Here is a 21,327-nt window from a genome sequence, read left to right as displayed (position 1 = left end):
TCTAATTTAAGGAGTGTATATTATATTAATATTCTAAATAGGATATAGTTCAATAAATTTATAAGTATTAGGAGGATTAAAAAATTTATAGTTAGGGATAGAGTAATATTAGACGCTAAAAACCCGAATATAATATTTAATAGGGAATAGATTTTATCCGAAGACGGAGGAGGTTAAGGAGACCTTAAACCGGCTAATAATAAATTATTCGTAGAGGAGACTCTAGGACGGGTACTATAATATAAACTTAAAGAAGGTATAGTTATAAAAAAAAGGAAAACGAAGTAGAATACCTTTAAAGATAAAATATAGAAAGATCTAGCTCGGACTAGGATTGAAATTACAATCCCTAGGGGGAAACCCCCAAGAATATAAATAAATCCTAAGGATTAACTTAATACCCCATTCGTATACTTAGGGATAAGTAAATTTATATTTAATAACCGACGTATAACGAAGAAACTGAAATAATAATATAACCCCCTTTCTTAACCTTTTTCTTTATAATATTTCCTTTAACATTTATTTTTTTTTACGAATTTATAATTTATATATTTACAATTGTATTTCTATTTTCAAAATACTTTAATATTTTTACTTTTCTATTTTCTAACGAAGGGAAATCCCTACTAATTTTTATAATACAAAGGGAATTAAATTAAGCCGGCCCTAATATAGTAGTACTACGTAGTAATATTATAGAGACGGGTATAACGGATCTATACTATATAATTAAGGGATTAGTAATTTAGAAGATATATAATCGTTATATTTTATTATTATTTTATTTAATTTTTTAACAAAAATAATAAATTAAACTCTTACTACTTTCGAAGGGAAGATTAAATACTACAATTATATTAAAAGAATAAAGAAAAATCTTAACCTAAAAAATAATAAAAAATCCGCCCTTCTACCCCTTCTCCCTATTTTACAAATTACTATCCTCGAATAAAGAAATAACTATAGGGTCCCCTTTACCCCTAAAACTATACGTATAAATAAGAGAAATATAATTAAATAAAAGAGTCTTAAACGTACTATAAATAATAATAAATTGCGAATCAATATTATATTTCTTATTATTATCCTTACTATATTTTTTACCGCTAAATAAAAAGAATTTATTAAAATCCTTAAAAAAACGAGCGTCGTTATTTATATCTAAAAGGTTATACGGATTTAAAACCTAATTTTTAAAAAGGAATTCTATAAATTTAGAAAATAGAATTTTAAAAAACAAAGCTTTAAAATCTATATAATTACCTAAAGCACCCCCTTTACCTTAATCCCTTTCGTACCTAATTACTTTAAGTTTCTTAAAAATTAGAATTACTTCTACTTTAATTGGAGATATATTAATACCGTACAAATCCGTACTATTGTTCGAATCGGCATTATTAACCTCTATTTTATTACTACCCTCTATATTCTATTTATTACTATAATAGTCCGATTTAATATCTTTAAAAATTAACGAAGGAAGATCTACCTAAATTCCAATTATAAATTCGTCTATATTATAGGAATCTATACCGTTACCCTTACTTACAATATTAACTTCCATCCCCTTACTACCCTTCTTACCCTACTCCTAACTATAATAACCTAATTTATACTTTTTTAGGGCTATTAAAAAAGGAATAACGTTATTTTCGACTATAAGTATACTAGCCTTATACGAATTTATACCCTTATCTCTAATATTATTCTCTATACTATTAGAGGATAAATCTCTAGCGACTAAGGAACTATTATTTAAATCCTAACCGTCGTTAAACTCATTATCAAAACCCTACTAAAATAAAGAATCATCCTAGGCAAATAATCTCAATACCTTATAACTACCGCGTATAATAACCCCTTTTCCCTTTAAACTTAGTTACTTATGCTCGTAGGTAGTATATTCGGACTATATCTTCCTACTAAAAAGAATCTAATCTTTAAAGGATACCCAATCCAATTGATTAATATTATTAACGAATAAGAAATTCCTACCTTAATTTTAATTATTTAATAATATCCGATAAAGATTAGCGTATTATAGTTAGCGTTGGGTAAGGAGCTTTAAATATTCTAAATTAATTGCAAAAAATATATACTAAATAATAAATTTATTGAATTATATACAATTACTACAAATCCCTCCTTTAATATTTACTAGTATAGAAACACAATTAAGAAAAAGCGACTAAATATTAGGAGTCTCTTATTTACTAGCAGAGGTAAAAATAGAAATAAATATCTTTTAGAATTATTTAAAATAATAGGAATAAATATATTAATTCCTAAGGAAAGGACAACAATTAATATAAGAGAAGATACTAGTTAAGGAGGAGTAGATCCGTATAAGATACTAAATTTCTAAATAAATAGAGCTAAAATATATTCCTTCTTAATACGGAGGGAACTAATATAATACCCCTAAGGCTAACTGCCTTTCTTCTTAATAAAAATTTTCTAGGGAGGATATTTTTTAACCCTAGAACTTCGAATATAGGAGAGGATCGCTTCGTAGTACCTATTAGCTATTTTAAAAATTAATATAAAACGGCGGAAATTATTAATATCCTTTAGGAGCTTCTATTCAAAATATATTGAATTAGCCGTAATAGGATACTTTAAGAAGAAGACCCCTACCTCCTTAATAAAAACTTTGTAATAAGGATTATATACTATTCCTTAAAAGTTATCCTCGGGGAGCGGACCCAAAGACAAATTAATAAAAACTTTTAATAAAAATTAATATTTACTATTAGGGCGTTTATTAAAATATTTTAAATTATTCTTAATTTTTAAAGGGAAGGTAAGAATAAAATTAATCGAAAAAGGAACTAATAGCCTTTTTCCAATAATAAAAACAAATTCTAAAATATTAGTATTCGGCTAAAGATTCTCGTTTTAGAGTTTAAAAGGAATCTCCCCTATTTAAATTACTATTTAAAGAGGGTTAAAAACGCTAGAAAAAGAATTTTTAAATATAGCGTAGATTTATACTATTAAAGAGAAAGAATTGGAAGATATTTTACAATTAATTATTAAAGAAAAATTAATAGAAATATAAATAAGGAAAAGCGAAAAAAAATTAAATACCTATTAATAAAAGTAAAAAGAAGTAAACGAAATACATTTAACTAAATATATATTACCTAAGTAATAAAAGTAGGAAGGTTTTAAATAGGAATAGGAAATACGAAAGTATCGTTAGAAGGCAAATAAATAAAATACTAAATACCTTCCCGGCGGATTTATACCCGAAAAATATTTAAAGTTCCAATTACAATTATAAAATAATACCCAAACAATCTTTTTAATCCTCGTAATATAATTAAATTACTAACTATACCAAAAATAAAAAATCTTTAATAAAAGTATATACCAGCAACCACCATTACTTTACTATATTATTAAGAACGGATCTATATTAACCATTATTTAATATCCTATATAAATATATAAAATAGAGGAATTATAAACCTAGTCTAGGGTACTATAGACTATTATTTAATAACCTACGCAAATATAAAAAATAAAAGTACTATAGATTTAGCCTAAAGAATTATAATTCGAAAGACCTTTTAATAAAGAATTTATAAAAATATTATACTTATATAACCTAACTATATAACCTATAGTCTTCAAGTTCATATTTAAATATAAATAACTATAGTAATTTAAGATATCGCCGAAAAAGGACGTAATCAGCCCCCTAGGATATTATAAAATTAATATTATTTAATTTGTAATAGAAGAAAATCCGCTTAATAATATAAAATTAAAATAGATCGTCTACGTTCGTTATTAGAGATTTAAAAATAATAATAGTAATAATAAAGAAATTTCCGCCTTCTAGGAAAAGGAGGGTAAAAAAGAATTCATATATTAATAAAGAATAAAAATTCGCTAATTACTAAAACTACCTACTAAAGAGATTTAATCCGTTATATTACTATTTACTATTATTAAAGAATCTACCCTATTTATAAATTCGCCCCCGAATGTCGCCAGGTTGAGCCCTATATAAAAATTAGTATAAAAGATCCTTTCCCTTAATAAACCTCCTTTTAAATTATAAAAAGAGAAGGGAGAACTTACTAAAAAAGAAATCCCTAGTAACCTACCTATTAAAATTATAAATATAAAATAGGAAAAGTAAATATTAAAAGAGATCCCCTCTTGCGAAGATAAATCTATATTTTAAAAAAGCAATCTTAAAGACCCGACTATCCTCCTAAAGGACTTTAAATTTAAATTATAATTAGAAATTCCCCCCACCCCCGTACCTCAAAGCTACAATTTATAAATAAATAAATATACGAAAAATATAAGATAAATATAAATAGAGGATATTAAAAATTAGAGAGAAATTAATATATAGCCGGGAAAAGTCTACCCCCTACAATTAGAACCGTTTAGGAAATTACCGCCAAATTCAAACTAGCGCTTCCTTAAATATAAAGAGAAAGGGAATTAAAGTAGTATAATAGAACTACTATTTATTCTTATATTTAGTAATATAAATAAAAATATTTATAAAAAGGTTATAAGAGTAGATCTCCTCCCCCTAAAAGATTAATTAGAATTTATTTAACCCGGTAGGATTTTGTAATATTTATATATCCTAGAGATAGTAAACCTATAGTATTATATTAACTAAAAGTAATAGCTAAATAGTATTAAAATATACGTAATTTTAATATAAATATTAAAGAGTTTTAATAACTAAATTTATATTCTACTAATAATACTATTATTAAATACTGCGAATCCGCACTTCAAAATAATAAGGGAGAATCTTAAAGAATTCTTAATAAAAATACAATAGTAGTATCTACCAATTTAGGTAGGAAACCACTTTTTACTAATAATTATCAATTAAATAGATAATATATAATATTTATATAATTCGGACTTTACTATAGAGAGGATAGAGCGGATTAAGACTGTGTTTAAGGTTTTATATAAGGAGAACTATATATATTAGAATAAAGAGAGAAAGTAAGAAAAGGTTTAGAATAATACTTTAATATACGTATTTCCTTATTAATAATTTAATTGGAATTACGGATTCTAAGTATTTAAAGCGGCTAGACTGTTTTTTATCGAAATAAAACGCAAAGATCGGCACATCACCAATTTATTATACCCTTATATTAACCCTATCTTTTAGGAAGAAGGTAATTACTAGAAACTTTAAGTATAAATTAATAATATAGAATAATTAAAAGAAATTATAATTAAGTAATAAATATATACTATATATAATTATACTAAAGTATAGTAAATTAGTAGTACGGAGGAATTATTAAATAAGGAGTAGTATAAAGATTTAGTACGAATTTTAAATAATAGGCTAAGCAATAGGTACAATTATAATAAAGAGCTACGTCCGCCTACTATTAGAAATCCGCTAGAAGAGGTAGTAATAGGAGATCCTAAGGCCTTTTACAATTTAATTTAGTAGGGATCTAAACTACTTATTTTAATTTCTATTAGTAAATAGGAGGATACTATTATAAATATATTTAAGTGAGGGAATATTGAGGATAAGGATAGAGACCCTACTTTTATATTTAATAAAATATTAGAGCTTAAATCCGAACTAGAGAAGGAGGGATCCGCTTTTAAATTTAAAATATTGTAAATTCTACGAAAGAAAAGACTAGTATTAAACCCCTCTACCCCTTTGAAATTTAGGAAAAAGAGGATAATAAAGTGTAATAAAATATAAGTAGCGAAAATTATATTTAGAAATTATAACCACTTCCTAATTAACTATTTTATATTCCTAATAAAGAGATTAATTGTAAGGGACCTACTAAAGATTAGACGCGTTAGGAATACTTCTATAATAAATATAAAATAAAAATACGCCCTAACCCTTTTAAGAAAAATAAAATAGGAATTATCCTAATTTAAAGTAATTAATATAGGTAAAGTTTAAGATTTATTGGATATAAATTTAAAGGATATAAAGGATTTGTTTAGAAAGGAGGTAGAGGAAAGAAGGAAAAGAGAAAAAGAAGTAAAGAGGAGAGAGCGGACTATTATTAAAAGTATTAAGAGATATAGAAGAGGAGGATAGGAATAAGGGAAGAAATTTCTACCCTAATTATTTATTTAAAATTATTACTAGTGTAATTTATAGTTCGTTTTTTCTTATTATTATTTCCTTAGTACGAATCTCCTACCTAATTATAAGTATTAGTATATTCCTTTTTTATTTTTTATTTTAGGTGTATAAATATTTTTAAAGAGGATTATAAAAATATTTAAAGGGAAGTATAATGTAGGGTAGTTCGTTTATTCTTTTTTCGTTTTCTTTATATATTCTTCTTTTCCTTGTTGTAGGCTTTTACTTTTAAATAATAGGTGGAGGTATTTAGGCCTTAGTTTATTATTTATTAAGGAGCAAATTTATTATATTAGTCGGACGGAACCTTAGGAATATAATAAATAGAAAGGGGATATAAGGAGGAAATTCCGACCGAGAAGAGAGAGGAAGGTAGGGACTTTAGATTAGACTAGATAATACCTATCCTTAATAATAGACTAAAGAATCCCGCTCCTACACTATAAAATTACTATCGAATGCCCTCGTAATAGTAAATTTAATAACCCTTTTATAAAAGAATTAACTCTTAGACTTATTTAGTTAATTTAAGATTAATAAGGAGAATCTTATCCTTCTCGTTAGTCTTTGGTAGTAGTTAATGAATTGTAACTTTACTATTCTATTTTAGTTCCTAAGGACGAAAGCCATATTCAATTCCGGATCTGCTCCTTACTATATTTAGGTGTGGTAGGGTGCTTTTCGTGTTGGTGTAGTTTTTGCTCCATTTCACTAGCCTTCTTACCCGACTATTGTTATTAAAACTATCGAAACTGGACTTTCACCCCTATTAGTAATTTATAAGAGGTTTAGCTAACGAGGATAAATATTTTAAATATTATAACTTTAATTATATAAATTATTTATATAGTTGCCTTTATAATTTAGCACCCTTTATAAGTAATTTTTATATTCTTTAATTAATTATATTAATTAATATTTAAATACCTCCTCTATCGACCGTGCTAATTTAATTTTAAGCAGTATTATAACCCCGAAATTGGCTTTATATTTAGTTTAACCGCGGCCGATAGTCTAGAATAGGCTATAACCCTACGGTATCAATACGAATAGCGCCGTCTATTTAAAGAAATATATTTATATAGGAGGGGGTTAATTTAAAAGTAGAAAATATAGTAAATATAGTAGACGAGTAACCTTCTATTCTATTATAGAAAGGACGAGGCCGCCCGCGAGGCTTTATACGAGGAAAGGTAAGAGGAGGGAGAGGAGGTAGCTTTATATAGGGTAAAGGAGGCTATATTATTAGTATAATAAGAGGAGGAGGTACGCTAATTAGTACCCTAATTGGCACTTAAATTTAGTAAGGGAAATTCATTAATAGTTAGAGTATTTAATTATACGGTAGAAATTAAATAGATTATAAATGTATAGATTAATATAGATTGAGTACGATTAATTAATCGCTTAATTGAGTCGTTTAATTAATTGCGATATACGATTGTACCGCTAAATGCCCTATAAAGTACGCTGTAAAATACCCTGTAAATGCCGAGTCTGGTGCGTGTACTAGCTGTAGTCTGGAGTCTGCGCTTGGTATGGCATAAAAGAATGTAATGCCCAGATTTACTAGGCGAAATCTATAAAAGAATACATCTAAGATGTTGGGGGCTGAGAGGGTTAGGGTTATGTATGGGTAAAAAGGTGGATCCCCGTGCGAATAGAGTTTCTTCCCCGTGCGAATAGAGTTTCTCTTCTTTTATTCAAGTTGACTACCTATTTTCCGCTTGAACAAAAGTCGATTGGGAATATTGCTTTCATGATCATCGGCCAATTTTAACTTGGATCTATTCACAGCGTAGTCAATTAACCAAGACTGTACTACCTATCCATAGCTACCTACCTAACTTGGCCGGGACTGACAGAAGACGGGAAGTGCCCGTAGAAAGAGAAGGAAGGAATGCCCCTAGGGGAAGAACTACCTTACCTTACCTATAGTATACCTAGTATAGATTTTGTACCGCCCAGTAACCCGGGGGCATGTCCGAACCCGTCCGGCTAGGGAAGGTTCCAGTTCCAGATCCAGATCCAGATCCAGATCCAAAACCAGCAGAACTCCTTAAGCCACATACACAACCCATAAAAAGGAAAAGAAAAGCCATCATCGAATCGATGCCGGGACTTCTTCATCATTTTCTCTGACTAGGTAGGTAGGTAGGTAGGTAAGTAGCTCAAAATGATCCAACATCTATTGATTCCTTACATGTTGTTACATTCCTGGGATACATTGGGATACAATGAACCGAGTGAACAGTCCTCGGTGGTTTTGTCGCCGTTTATGCATTGATTGTGTGTATCTAATAGTGGCGGAGGTATTATGGGAAGGGAGGATGATGTAGGAAAAAAAATATAAAGAAAAAGAGGGAAAAAAAGAAAAGGAAAAAAAAAAAAGGAAAGGCAAGAGCAGCAAAGACGGAGGAAGACAGACGTAAGTAAGTAAGTGACGGAAGGTGTGAGTGGCGAGTGTACTTATCATGAAGAAGGGACTGTCTGGAAAAGGTTCAGTTGAGAACCGACTATTGGTAAAAGCTCAGTGCAAGTTCTTCATCGGTTGAAGCTTCATAGTACTGACATGAGAAAGAGAAGATGATGAAGATGCAACGAACTGATTTCTCTTCTTTTCTGTTTTACACCCAACATATTTGTTGGTTACCACTGCAGCTGGCGGTATTCCCCTCTTTCCTTACTCGTACTTCTCCTGCTATACACATCGCTCATCCCGGGCAGGTATGTCTTTCTCTTAGTTCTCTCCTTCCCTGATATTCCCTCATGCAGTTACTTCGCGGTGTTTATATTCTTTCTCCTCTTTACATCTTCTCACTAAGTAAAGGCAGACATGTACCTCTATCATCAGGCATGTGACTGATTCCCTACATCCTCACGGCTATGGTCCTCATCATCACTTGAACTCGAACTTGAACTATCATCGCCCCCAGGCATCCCGGGTCTTCTGGGTCCTCCTCCTCTTCCTCCTCTTCCAGGCTCTTCCATCCTGTTACCTCCTCCACCACCTCCTCCTCCTCCTTCTTCTCTACCACCTCCTCCTCTCCCTCCTTCATCCCCTCCAAATTCAAACCTCACCGCACGTCGTGGCTGCTCTCTGTTACTTTCTCTCCGTTCAGCAGTACCTTCACTTCTTTCCCTATCCCTGGTTACCTCTCTAGCGGTATTCCTTGTCGACCTCATCACAGATCCTGAAGAAGTCCCAGCTGAAGAAGTCCCTGAAGAAATCCCTGCTGAAGAAGAAGAAGAAGAAGAAGTCCCTGATGACTCTAAACGACAAGATGATGAGCGAGGAGGAGTATTAAACCGACACCAAACCGCCTGACACGATACCCCTTCGACTCGCTCATATACCCCAGGCCATGCTTGACAGGGGAGTCCGCAGCGGGTGAGGACGGTTTTGGCGTGCGAGCAGAGGGCGTAGCGGGTTCGTAGTTCGTGGCACATTTTTCTTTATCTTCTTTCCTCGTCAGTTAGATTCGTGTGTTTTTCTACTTGGCCTTCAGGACGCTCTGTTGTTGTTTTTTTTTTCGCTTTTGTCTTCGCCGTCAGTTGTCAGTGGTCAGGGCAGTGAGCACTGATAGGTCTAAGGAGGGAGGATGAGGAAAAAGTTGGGATGTCTGATGCAATGGAATCTCCTGGTTGATAGAACAAAAAAAATAAATCGAGGGGACAAAAACCATGGGCAGGTTACCGGGATATGTATCCGTTGGTGTGCATGCGCCATTACGTTGTTCTGAGTCGAGGTGTGATACCATTGTCAAGTGACTCGGGAATGGCAAGCTGTTTGCTTAGTTCGATCTCAACGTAAAACTCCATTCATGGTATAATCCAGCAACAATAGGCAGCTCTGCGATCAAACAGGAAGCTTCACTCATGTTTGTAGTAATGTTTCGTACCTGACCCTACCCTACATGACGAGGGTATAGATTAAAGTTTGAAGTATCTGTTTGCTGTGGAACCCTTCTCCCTTTCCTTGTATCACCTTGTCTCGTCAAGCTAGTGCAATACTTCGCCGTCGGACATAGATAGTCAGTCCGTGTTGACCTACCCCCAGTTTGGAGCTAACGAACGCAATATGCGGTAGCAAGAAGACAAACAAACCACCGATGGGCATCGTATATAAAGAAGAACACATGCACAAGATGTTGTCGCCCAATACGTAGCACCAACCAAGTTATGAATCATCAAAATGAATAAAAAATCAATATCATCGCTACTTCCTTCCTTCCTTCCTTCATTCCTTTCCTTCCTTCTTCCTCCCCCCTTTCCCTTTTCCCAGTGTACTACCTAACATCAGTCCAAACCCCCGTCGTCTCCACCACCAGGTTGAAGACGGTGCCCAAAGTCCATATCCCAATCAGAGTCCATCCAATGCGTTTATTCATCACCCACCCGTTACTCGGCACCAAGATCAACAACGAGACCAGCGTGACCAACACGGTAATGGCCGAAATCATCAACGTCCCGCCCACTTGCAGCTTATAAGGCTTGTATCTGAAGGGCAACTCGGGGTGCTTGGCGTGGCGCTTGTTGGCCGACGATACAATCATCCAGGCGCCTCCCAAGCCGATGCCGAGGAGGATGTTGAGCATGGGGCCGCCGAAGCAGGCTGCTCTGTTAGGGGTGTTAGTAAGTGTTTTGTAAGACGGTAGGTAGTACAGGAGCGGTGTTTTGGAGGAGGGAAAGCGAGCGTAGCGAGGTAAGAGATGAAAAGGCCAGCGCAGCGGCACATAAAGAGGAGAGGGAAGAGCAGATGGGGGGAAAAGGGGGAATACTCACAAAGCCATAACCGGCCACCCCAGCCTAGCAACAGTAACATCAGCCACCAAATCCCCCAACGAATTCCCGACGGCAAAAATCGTCAATCCCAAAATGGCCTCGCTGATGCCCAAGATCACGCCAAAAGCTTTCAGGATGCCCACCACTTCGTTGGCTATGGTCGAGATCCAGGCGATACTAATCACGAATCCCAGAAAACAGAGCAAAAAGTGGTACTTGGGTTTCTTGTCGGCGCGTGTGGTTAAAAGTAAGATGCCAAGGCAGGTCAGGGAGAAGATTAAGCTGTAGAGGGTCATTTTGAGTAAAGCGCGGCCGGGCGAGGGGAGCTCGTCGATGGTGTTGGCCCAGTATATGAGCACGACAAAGAGAGGACCTGTGAAGAGCTGGAGGGAGATGAGCCAGCGGCTCCAGCCTTCTTGGGCGGCTTTTTCGTCGTTTTCGGTTCCGTTCTCGGTTACGTCATCGTTGTCATTGTCATTGTCGTTGTCGTTGTCGGAGTTGGGGTTGGGATTGGGGTTGTGGTTGTCGGCCAGAGTCGTGGGTCCGGCGGCGGCGCCGAGCTCGTCTTCCTCAACGATAGTCGGGTGGGAACCGTGACGACTGTGGCCATAGCGCTGGTGCGGATTGAGTTTCATAGCCTGCTGGACTTGGGCGCCGAGATTGGTATAGCCGTTGGTGTGCGCTCTGGCTTCCGAGGTCAACCTCGTCCGTGGGGATGCAAGCGTTACGTAGGATGGCGAGGCTGTCAGCGGGGAGTGGAGGGGTGAGCGTGCCAAGGGTGAGCGCATGGGAGACCGATTGGAAGCGGAACGTGTGCGACGACGGAATTCCTGCCACTCGGTTTCGGGGCGGATGTGGGCGCTTGACTCCAAAGATACGGGGACGGCCATGTGCCCTGGTTGTCCATGGCTGTGGATTAGGTTGATTGCGGAGGATTCAGCGGGACCACTCACTTCGTCGTCATCGTCGCGCTCGGACTCGGTTTCTACTACGGGGAGAGTGATGGCGAGGACAAAGACGGAGGGAGCCGAAATCAAGCTGACGAACTTGTCCCACCAGGACTTTTCAGACCAGCCTTGGAGGGTTGGGAAGAGTGTACCGAAGAAGATGTGTGGGGGCGGAAGAATGGAGTAGGGCCAGTACTTGAGAGGTTCCTCTTCTTCTTCATAGCCGCCAAATATGGCGATGGAGGAACGTCTTCTCTCGGACGGTGTAGGGAAGACAAAGGCTGATTCGGGTAGCTGTTGGGGTGTGAGCGCTGTGGGAGACTCGGAGAACATGGGGAAAGGCGAAAGAGTAGGCGATGCCCGGTTGCTGGAGGCGGTACTATCCGGAATTTGGAGGTGTAGACCCATTGTCCTGGGTGTTGTTTTTCTCCATTGATGCTGAAGCAGCCCTTGATTGACACCTCCGGTATCAAGAGGAGGCGCAAGCCTGCCGTCAACGGTTCGAGTGGTCGAGCTACCTCTAGTATCTGGACGCAGATTGGGACTCTCGTTTGGACGAGGCCCTGGTGTTAGTGCCGGGCTTGTGTGCCCCGTTTCTGAACCGCTTCGAAAAGCTGGTAAACCGAGACTGTCCAGGTTAAGGGGTGAATGTCCGGATGACAAGGCGCGGTCTCTGCCGGACCTGATAGTCGAGAGGGTCGGCAGTGTGTCGAGGGTGTATTGACGCCCCCGGTATAACTGATCCTCGCGAATCAAAGGTAGTGATGGTTGATTTGAGAAGTAATCGGAATTCCCCCGTCGATGTCCACGGACGTAGCCGCTATGCTGGTTTCTTTCCTTCTGTATTGACGACAATATCGACCGGAATTCCAAAGCACCGACAAGACTAGGTCTGATGGGAGTGATGGTGGAGTTGCTTCGGCCCCAGCGGGGACGGTTGACGCGCATGCTGCTGGTCATCTCTGCAGCCACTTGCAGATCGCGGTGTTCATCCTCTTCTTCCTCGCTTGGTGTAGATGCAATTCCGTGTCCGTCAACTTCTATTCTGGGACCATGCTCCAGAGCGCTGATGTCGGTCTGAGCAGTACGAGGCCGATGATTTCCCGAAGCTGCTTCATCATCCTCTGGTTGATCCCGGTATGGCTCCAGCTCTCCTGATGGCTCGGGTGTAGAGCCATAAAAGTGAGCACGAGCAGCAGCTTCCCGTTGTTTCCTCTTCCTCCTCCTGTCCGTGAACCACTGCCACGCAAACACCAAGATGACATAGAAGATATAGCAGCCAACCATGGCGTTGGCCTCCCACAGGTGCAGTTCCTGATCCAACAGGAACATCATGGTAAAGCTGATGGAAACAATGAAGTAAACGATATCTCGGACGAAGGTTCGTTTCTGGACCTTGAACTCGCGAACCAAGGCCATGGACCCGGCTACCACGGCAGTGATAAAACCAGCAGCACCGATCAGCTCACCCACCGCCATGCTCCCACTGTTGGAACTCATGGCGGCAAAGGTGCTAAAGACATCCGGGGAGCCATTGCCCAAGGCGAGGAATGTGACGCCGGCAAGATTCTCGCTTAGACCTAGGACGCTCGAGATGGTGCTGAGGTTGATGCTGAAGAAGTCACTGGCAGCGATGCCGATCGTGGTAAATAGGAGGCCCAGCCATGCGGTCAGGACGGCAAAGGCGACGGGTTTCGCATTGGGTAGCGTGCAGTAGTAGAAGCTCAGGTAGTGTATTAGGCCGGCATCCTCGTCTTCGCAGTTGGCCAATATGAAGGCGCATTGGTCTTGGACCAGGTGGACATCGCGGCAATCGACGGGGGCGGTCGGTTCGTGCTTGTGGTGGCCTCTCGCGAGGATTCGCGCAATATCATGTGGTTGTTGTTGATAATGTTCGGGTTGGCGCAACAAGCGTGATGTCGCGAAGGGTCTGAGGACGAGCGCATAGGTTGCTAGACAGGTTATAAGGAGAGTCGACACGATAAAGGGTCGGGAGCTGAAGGGGCTCCGTTTCTGGCGATGTAGCGACATGCTGGACCTTTGGTCATGGCATCGCGTGGGGAATACTGGCTGTATGTGCTGGTGTGTTGACCCAAGTGTCGCCAAGGTGATGGATGATGGATGGATGGATGGACCGGCGGGGCAATCCAACGGCAGTTATCGTTGGGTCGCAATCGCAACTGTAATCGCAAGATACGTATGTAAATGATGGCCGGAAAAAAAAAGAGAGAAATTGACCAGCGGCAGAAATCGAAAAGAAAATAAAAACAGATAAGGCTACAAGTAGTATGTATACGATTGACGGGACGATGGCGTGGCTCGCGTGGGCGGGATTGCTGTGTTATGGAGGCGGAATGAGATCATCGTCGCAAAGTTGCCAAGGTGATTTCGGGTGGCCAGAAAGGTCGGATTAGGACTGGTGCGTCGAGGGATCCATGCGCCGCTTCTCTGAGACAAGACGATTGATTCATTGCATTGTTGAGATGGGTAAGTAGACGATGGGCGGAAGGTAGGTATCTATTAGATTGATCCTATAGGAAATAGATGATTGGGAGAAAGTTGAACAGAAAGATGGAAGCTATCGATGTATGTAATCTAGAGTATGTAGAGGCAAAGGGCAGAGAAGGAAGGCGGGGAATATTAAAAGAGGTGACCTTCCTGGTTGGGCAGGAGACATATCGCTGTGTTACCGTGTTCCTGATCTCAACAAGTTCCCTGCAGCAACCGAAAAGAAAAAAAAAAAAAAAAAAAAAAAAAAAAAAAAAAAAAAAAAAAAAGGCAGAACAAAATATAAAAAAGAAAGGAAATTCATGGAAAGGTAATGCTACGTTCTAACGTCTGCAGCCCCATGCGCAACCCGGTTGGACATGGAGACGCTGTTTCGGTTGGAGTCTTTTACGGTAGAGTAGGAATACAGTGCATACATACGCGAGCTCCAATCGATGTGGGTGACCAGAGATGAGTCTTGATCACATCACAAAGAGGTCAAGACGGGGGAGGTATCCCATATGCCCTGCCACTTGTACACTAGGTAGAGGTAGATATACGTCTCCTTTCTCTGCATAGGTACCTACCTTACGTGACAACTTCGGACTCGGGAACTTGAATCGGAGTTTCAACTCCCCAAGTGAACCCCACATACAAGGTACACGTGTAGTGTAGTGTACCAGAAGGGGGCTCTGTGTGATCGCCAACGGCCGCCGCATGTCCCTTGTACTGTACGTGTACGGATGTAATGTACAGTACCGCTGTACCTGAGCGTAACTGTAGCTTAGTCATTCAATGCCAGGAAGCACCCCAGACTTCCTCCCTTCAACTTCACCCCGCTGTTGGGCTCCAGCACGTGCCGCCACCCGGCACCAGCCCGCTGAGACGTGGATCCGTCTACATAGTGCCCGCGCTATCCATCCAGCATTGGCACCACTCCCATCGTGGTTGCAGGCGGGTCAAAGTAAACAAACACCACTGAAACTCCAAACTAGACAGCGGCCGCCTGGAGCTTCACATCTTGGATAGCTTCATCAACACCGCCAAGATGCCTCGCCTCAGCACAGGTCCACGACGGAGCATGAGCAAGGGCCCTGCGGTGCCATCCCCGCTCAAATCCCCCGGCCTCAAGTACGTCTTTTCTTTGGATTGCGAATCGCGAATTGAATATCCTATCGCGTCCCTCTTTTAGTTTTCTCCCTTGTAACTGACCAAAGATTCCCGTCCCGACTAGAATCCCACTAAACGACGACGCCCAAGAAAAGGAACAACGGTCGCGAGGACGCAAAGCCCTCCACGAGGCCCAGATCAACCAGCTCAAACTCGCCGCGACCGCAATCGCAACCCCCGCCCGCAGCGTAATCGACGAAACTGGCACTCCGACCTCCAACGGACCGCGCACCCCGCGTCGCCGCATCTCGGGCAAGGAGAACTTCTCCATCCTCGACGACGATGACAGGCCGGTTGTGGGCGGCGCCGTCGTCACCCCCATGAAGCGCGTCCCTATCCTGGCCAACTTTGAGGAATGGATGAAGATGGCCACCGACAACAAGATCAATGCCGCCAACTCGTGGAACTTTGCGCTGATCGACTACTTCCATGATATGTCGCTGCTCAAGGAGGGAGACGGTGTCAATTTCCAAAAGGCCAGTTGTACGCTGGATGGGTGTGTCAAGATCTATACCAGTAGAGTCGACAGTGTTGCGACGGAAACCGGAAAGCTGCTCAGTGGTTTGGCCGACAGCCGCGACAGCAAGAAGAGGGATAGGGGTGAGGGTGAGGACGGCGGCGATGACGATGAGGAGGAGGACGAGGTGGACGAGAACGGCAACGTACTAAAGAAGCGTAGAAAGAAGGTTGGTTGCTCGGCTCACTGTTACGGGCGGGTCGGATGATACTAACAATTGCAGACCCAACGATCCTCCGAAGCCACACTGGCACCCTCTTTCGCTTCCCTACAGCTCAAAAAGTTCGAACTCGAATTCTCAGTAGATCCGCTCTTCAAAAAGGCATCAGCAGACTTCGATGAGGGAGGCGCTAAGGGTCTCCTCTTGAACCACCTGATGATCGATTCGCAGGGTCGCATCGTCTTTGACAGCAGCGACGACGCCATCGACACTCTCGACTCACGCAACCAGAAAGCCGCCGAAGAAAACGACCAAGATGCCGACCCGGACGCCATGGATATCGATGCGATGGAAATCGACGGCCAAACCGAAAAGACCCAGACTCGAACCCAACAACAAGAAGAAGAGGAGGAGGACGATGTGGAGATCGACATTGCCAGTCTTGGTGCTAGGTTTTTCCCAGATCTCGGACGACTAGACGAGATGGATGTGTGCCCGTCACTCAAGACGTTCATCCTCGGGGACCCCTCCGGATCCCTCGATATTCCCTTCCTCAGAGCGCCGGAGGACTGGCGCCAGGAGCAAGATAGAGCCAAAACCCCTGGCCTTGGCAACAAATCCGGCTTCATTATTGATGAGGAGAATCCGCTCGGTTTCGATGACGACGATGCGCTGGGCGCATTCGACCTGGGAGGAGACGTCGACGTAGCCTTCGGTGAGGGTGGAGAAGCCTGGGCCCGCGAAGCCGCCATCGAGCCGCAAATGATGCGGGTCTTCGACGCCGGTCTAGACATAGGAGAGGGCGAAGGTGGTGACGATGGTGATGGAGTAGACGGCGACCTCGAAATGATCGACCAAGACAAGGGTGATTTCGGCATGGTTAACATGACCAACGCCCAAAAGACGGACCGGCTGCACGAAGACATCCTCAGCTACTTCGACCAAGCCCTACAAAAGAACTGGACCAGCGCCGAGCACTGGCGCATTCGCAAGATCAAAGATGTCAACAAGCCCCAGACGGGAGAACCACAACGCCAGCGCAAGGAGAAACAGGCTTTCGAGATCGACTTCTTCACACCCGTGGATCGCACCCTTCACGACGTTCTGCACACCCAAGCCACCACCAACTCGACCATTTCGCTGCCTAAGAAGGACTGGAAGTCCAAGTCGCGCAACCTGCTGCCGGACGACAAGCACTTCAGCTCCAAGCAGCTGCTCAACCTCTTTCTCAAGCCCAAGGCCCGTCTCGGCCGCAAGCAGCGCGCCTTTGGTCGTTCCAATGCCGACAACCAAAACCCAGACCAAGTCCCCGAGGGCGCCATGGACGAGGCCTTCTGGGCCCAACAAAAAGCGCCGCTTAACCAGGGCCCATCATCGCAAGGCGACCATCTACCGCAGGGTGACTACGACGCCAACTTCTTCCAGGATGACGGTCTGCCGTTTGCCAACGGCGGGGACGACGATGACGACGAAGACATGGACGAGGAAGTCTTTGCTGACGCACGGGATCACTTTTCTCCTGGCCCCGGTGGCACGCAAGGGGATGGCGCTGTCGGCAAAGAAGGCACAGCAGGACTGACCATGGACGTGGGCATGACGGGCGCATTTAATGGGCTGACGGTTACGAACCCGGCCGATTTGGCGTTTGGCACGATGCTGGTCACGCAATCACGAAGAGTCAGGCCCGAGTATGTGCAGTATGCGAGACGGGCCAAGAAGGTGGATGTCAGGAGGCTGAAGGAGGAACTTTGGCGGGGGATGGGGATGGACATGTTGGATGGCGTACGTTTTTTTTCTTTTCTTTCCTTTTTTCCCCCCTCTTTTTCTTTTCTTCCTTTCTGTTTTTGTTATCCTCATTTTATTCCTATCAGTTACTAACATCACAAAAACAGACAACACCAAACCCCGAAGACTCCCTCCTCTCTCCACCACTAACAACCCCATCTGCCCAACCGGGCTCAGAACCTCCCAAAGAAGGGGAAGAACAAAAACCAACGCTCAAGTTCACAGAAGTCATGAACTCGCTGCAAAAAGTTTACCCCAAAACGGCCATGGACGACATCTCCACTAGTTACTGCTTCATTTGCTTGTTGCATCTTGCCAACGAAAAAGGGTTGGTGATTGAGAAGAGCGACGAGTTGACGGAGCTGTATATAAAGAAGGACGCGAATGCTGTTGTTGAGGAGGGCGGTGGTGAGTGAGTGAGTGATAATTGGGCGCTAGATGGAGATAGATAGCATGGGGGTTGTTTTGGGAGTGGATGTAGTTGTAGTGTGAGGGAGACAGTGTGTGAGATATAGATACCCCAGTTTAGCGGGAAGGTTGTGTTTTGCAACGAAAACGAAGAGGATAAATACGCAAATGAGGATGGGTGGTTGGGTGGGTGTGTTTCTTCTTCTTTTTTTTCCCCCTCTGTCTGGGTGGATGGGCGTATGATCCAGGATAAGGTATATATGGTATATCGAGAATATATGAAATATGGGTTACGGAATGGTATACCCAACGGGTCTCTGACAGTGTTGGTTTTCAATACAGAGAGGTGAGATGAGGAGATATGTATGTATTACCAGCGTGTGAGATCAGGTGAAAGGTCAACTGAAGTAAAGGAGCAAGAAAGAGCCTGTAAACAACCACTTGGTCACGCATCATATCGTTCTCGAGGACTCTCCATTGTGTGTCTTCAAATCATCATTACCAATTATCTTCATCCCTTATAGGTTTTTTTTACTTTGTTCTTCCATCATCATCATATCCCCACCCCCCCCCCCCCCTTCACAGGTAGGTAACCTCTGACCCCCCCCCCCCCCCCCCCCCCCCAAGACTTAAAGGTCAAAAAGCTTCCTCAGCTCGGCCGCCGTATCCTCCGGCCCGGTAACCGAGTGACCAATAGTCCTAGGATCCTCGTAGATCTCGTAGTCGTTACCGCCCTTGAAGGTCTTGTCGCCAAAGAAGTGGATGGTGTCGTACGTGATACCGCCGGCCTTCTTGGCCTCGTTCTCGAGGTGCTGCAGGCAGTAGGTCTTGTCCCAGCCGGTAGGGAAGACGTCGAAGGAGATTTGGCCGCCGATGGAAAAGCTGTTTTACGTCTCTCTGTTAGCTTTGTTGCCTCACTGAAAGAATGTGGGGGGGAGGAAGAGATCGAGCGAAGCGAGGTAAAGAAAGAAAGAAAAAAAAAAAAAAAAAAAAAAAAAAAAAAAAAAAAAAAGGCCGAGCGCAGCGGACACCACACCACCAAACGGGAGAGGACAAGCAAAAGGAAAAACGAAAGAGAGAGAGCAGAAGAAATACATACGTCAAACCCAAATGCCCAAACCTCTCCCTCAACTTCTCCACCATCTCCTTCCGCACGCCCGCCTCCTTATCAAACTTTTCAAACTCGTTTCTCTCCGCCGTGCTCGCATTACGGCCAATCGGGCTGACATTGATCATGCCGTTCCTGTACTCGATAAACGTTCCGCGCTTGATGGGGATTTCCAAGTCGGCAATGTAGTGCAGGATCCAGCGCACCAGCTCCTTGTACTGGTCCTCGCCAATGTACTTGATGAAGCTGTTGGAGGGCAGCGGCTGGCCGAGCTTGTAGGCCGTCAAGCCGTTCTCGGCGAAGCAAAAATCAAAAAGGGTGGTGACGTCGACCGAGGCGGAGCCGAGCTGTTCTTGCTGCTTGACCAGGTCGGAGCCGCCGACGAAGCCGATGGCGCATTTTTGGCGGAGGGCCGAGAGGAGGGAGAGCATTTCGGGTGAGACGGTCTGATAAGAGGTTGATCGGGGGCGGGGGCTGTGTTAGTTACATCGGTGTATACATTTAAAGAAGGGATGTCGAAGCTAAAAATAGGTGAAGATATCACCACCAGCTGGCTCACAGAAAGGCAACAGGGCCGGATTCAAAGAGCAGCTTTAGAGGGGGGGGGGGGGGGGGGGCAGAGAGGACAGACATACCAGTCTCGCGGGGGTAAGGGTGCCATCGACATCGAACAAGCAGATGGTGTTCTTGAGCGGGCGCTCCTCGAGAGGAGGGTAGGTGACGGGGGCAGCGGCAGCCATTGTGATGATGGTGCTTTTTGGTGTTGTGGTGGACGAAGATGGAAAGGGACAAAGTAATAAACCCTGAAAAGTGTACAAAGCTTGGGGAGGGGAGATGGCCAACTATATAAACGCCTCGCAGCGACGACAATGTACCCGACACTATACAACTTCAGATCACTTGCCTCAATTGTTCTGTCAATGGACGAGGACAAGGTAAATTAGAGCGGGGCCGCCCCGAGGCGGTCAACGTGTTCGGTAAGGTACCTTTACCTTCCTGGTTATTTACACCTCGCTGCAGTTTGTTGCCATTTGGGGGAGAGGATGAGCGATGTACATACCTGCACCAATCATCCCCACAATTGCGGTAAGTACACGATGTGATCCCGTACATATGTACATAGATGTCCTCTATGGAGATGACATTCAACAGCTTCGTCAAGTATACTGTTAGCACGTTTTGGACACCTATTACTTGATACCAAGTGAACTTTAGGAGACATCCATCTCATCCATCCTCTTACAGCCGAGTTCAGCGAGTCAAGAGCTCCAAACATCACAAGGACAAGACGGCATTCAAGCATGTGGAGGGGTGTGACGAGACCCACACTTTTGGGGCGGGGTCGTTTTTCGTTCTGCAGGGGCTGACCACTACTTGGGGGGTTCTGGGCGCCAAGCTTTCTTTCCCCCCTACATTACATGCCAAGTAGAGCAGATCCACCAGCCAGTCCCCTGCTGCGCTTTGTTGTTGCCCCTGATTTCCGTTGGAGCTGAAACTTGGAGATTGAAATTGTGTTTGATGAGATGAAGGAGGGTTAGGGTCAGATATGGGAGGGTTAAGTATCCAAGCTTATGCTTACTAGGTAGTTTTCTATCCTTCACCACAATTGCCTTGCCTCGTGTCCGATGTCTATGTCAAGAAGTGCATCTTACCCAATGCCACCAAGACGCCTACGAATGGCCAAAAGACTGCGAACGAGGAAAACATTATCTTTTAGAGTTAAATCATGCCCAATAAAGTGGTGCTCGTGTCGATGTTGGTCATGATAATAAGCCAATAAGAAGGACCAACACAAAAACCCCCATTAAACAAAACGAGGCTCAGTGA

At 42.5% G+C, this 21,327-nt stretch overlaps 3 protein-coding genes across 3 annotated transcripts; 1 reads left to right on the top strand and 2 right to left on the bottom strand.

Annotated features, from left to right (window-relative positions):
* Positions 1–10,110: 10,110 nt before the first annotated feature.
* B0T23DRAFT_96886 (Sodium/calcium exchanger protein-domain-containing protein) lies at positions 10,111–14,146 on the bottom strand. Its single transcript, XM_062842068.1, has 2 exons — positions 10,919–14,146; positions 10,111–10,753 (listed from the first exon to the last, which is right to left on the bottom strand). Exons 1-2 carry the CDS (start codon positions 13,894–13,896, stop codon positions 10,423–10,425), a joined length of 3,309 nt encoding a protein of 1,102 aa, XP_062696203.1. The 5' UTR covers positions 13,897–14,146; the 3' UTR covers positions 10,111–10,422.
* A 1,058-nt stretch (positions 14,147–15,204) lies between these two features.
* Positions 15,205–18,579, top strand: B0T23DRAFT_96867 (barren protein). Its single transcript, XM_062842067.1, has 4 exons — positions 15,205–15,483; positions 15,587–16,208; positions 16,263–17,981; positions 18,092–18,579. Exons 1-4 carry the CDS (start codon positions 15,401–15,403, stop codon positions 18,398–18,400), a joined length of 2,733 nt encoding a protein of 910 aa, XP_062696202.1. The 5' UTR covers positions 15,205–15,400; the 3' UTR covers positions 18,401–18,579.
* Positions 18,580–19,004: 425 nt separating this feature from the next.
* B0T23DRAFT_96852 (eukaryotic phosphomannomutase) lies at positions 19,005–20,367 on the bottom strand. Its single transcript, XM_062842066.1, has 3 exons — positions 20,136–20,367; positions 19,492–19,946; positions 19,005–19,274 (listed from the first exon to the last, which is right to left on the bottom strand). The coding sequence occupies exons 1-3, from the start codon at positions 20,238–20,240 to the stop codon at positions 19,022–19,024; spliced, it is 813 nt and encodes a 270-aa protein (XP_062696201.1). The 5' UTR covers positions 20,241–20,367; the 3' UTR covers positions 19,005–19,021.
* Between the last annotated feature and the right edge of the window lie 960 nt (positions 20,368–21,327).

Source organism: Neurospora hispaniola, assembly GCF_033458365.1.
Source record: "Neurospora hispaniola strain FGSC 10403 chromosome Unknown B0T23scaffold_2, whole genome shotgun sequence".
Taxonomy (NCBI): Eukaryota; Fungi; Ascomycota; class Sordariomycetes; order Sordariales; family Sordariaceae; genus Neurospora; species Neurospora hispaniola.
The sequence above is the reverse complement of the archived record's forward strand: the minus strand, read 5'-3'. Positions and strand labels throughout refer to the sequence as shown.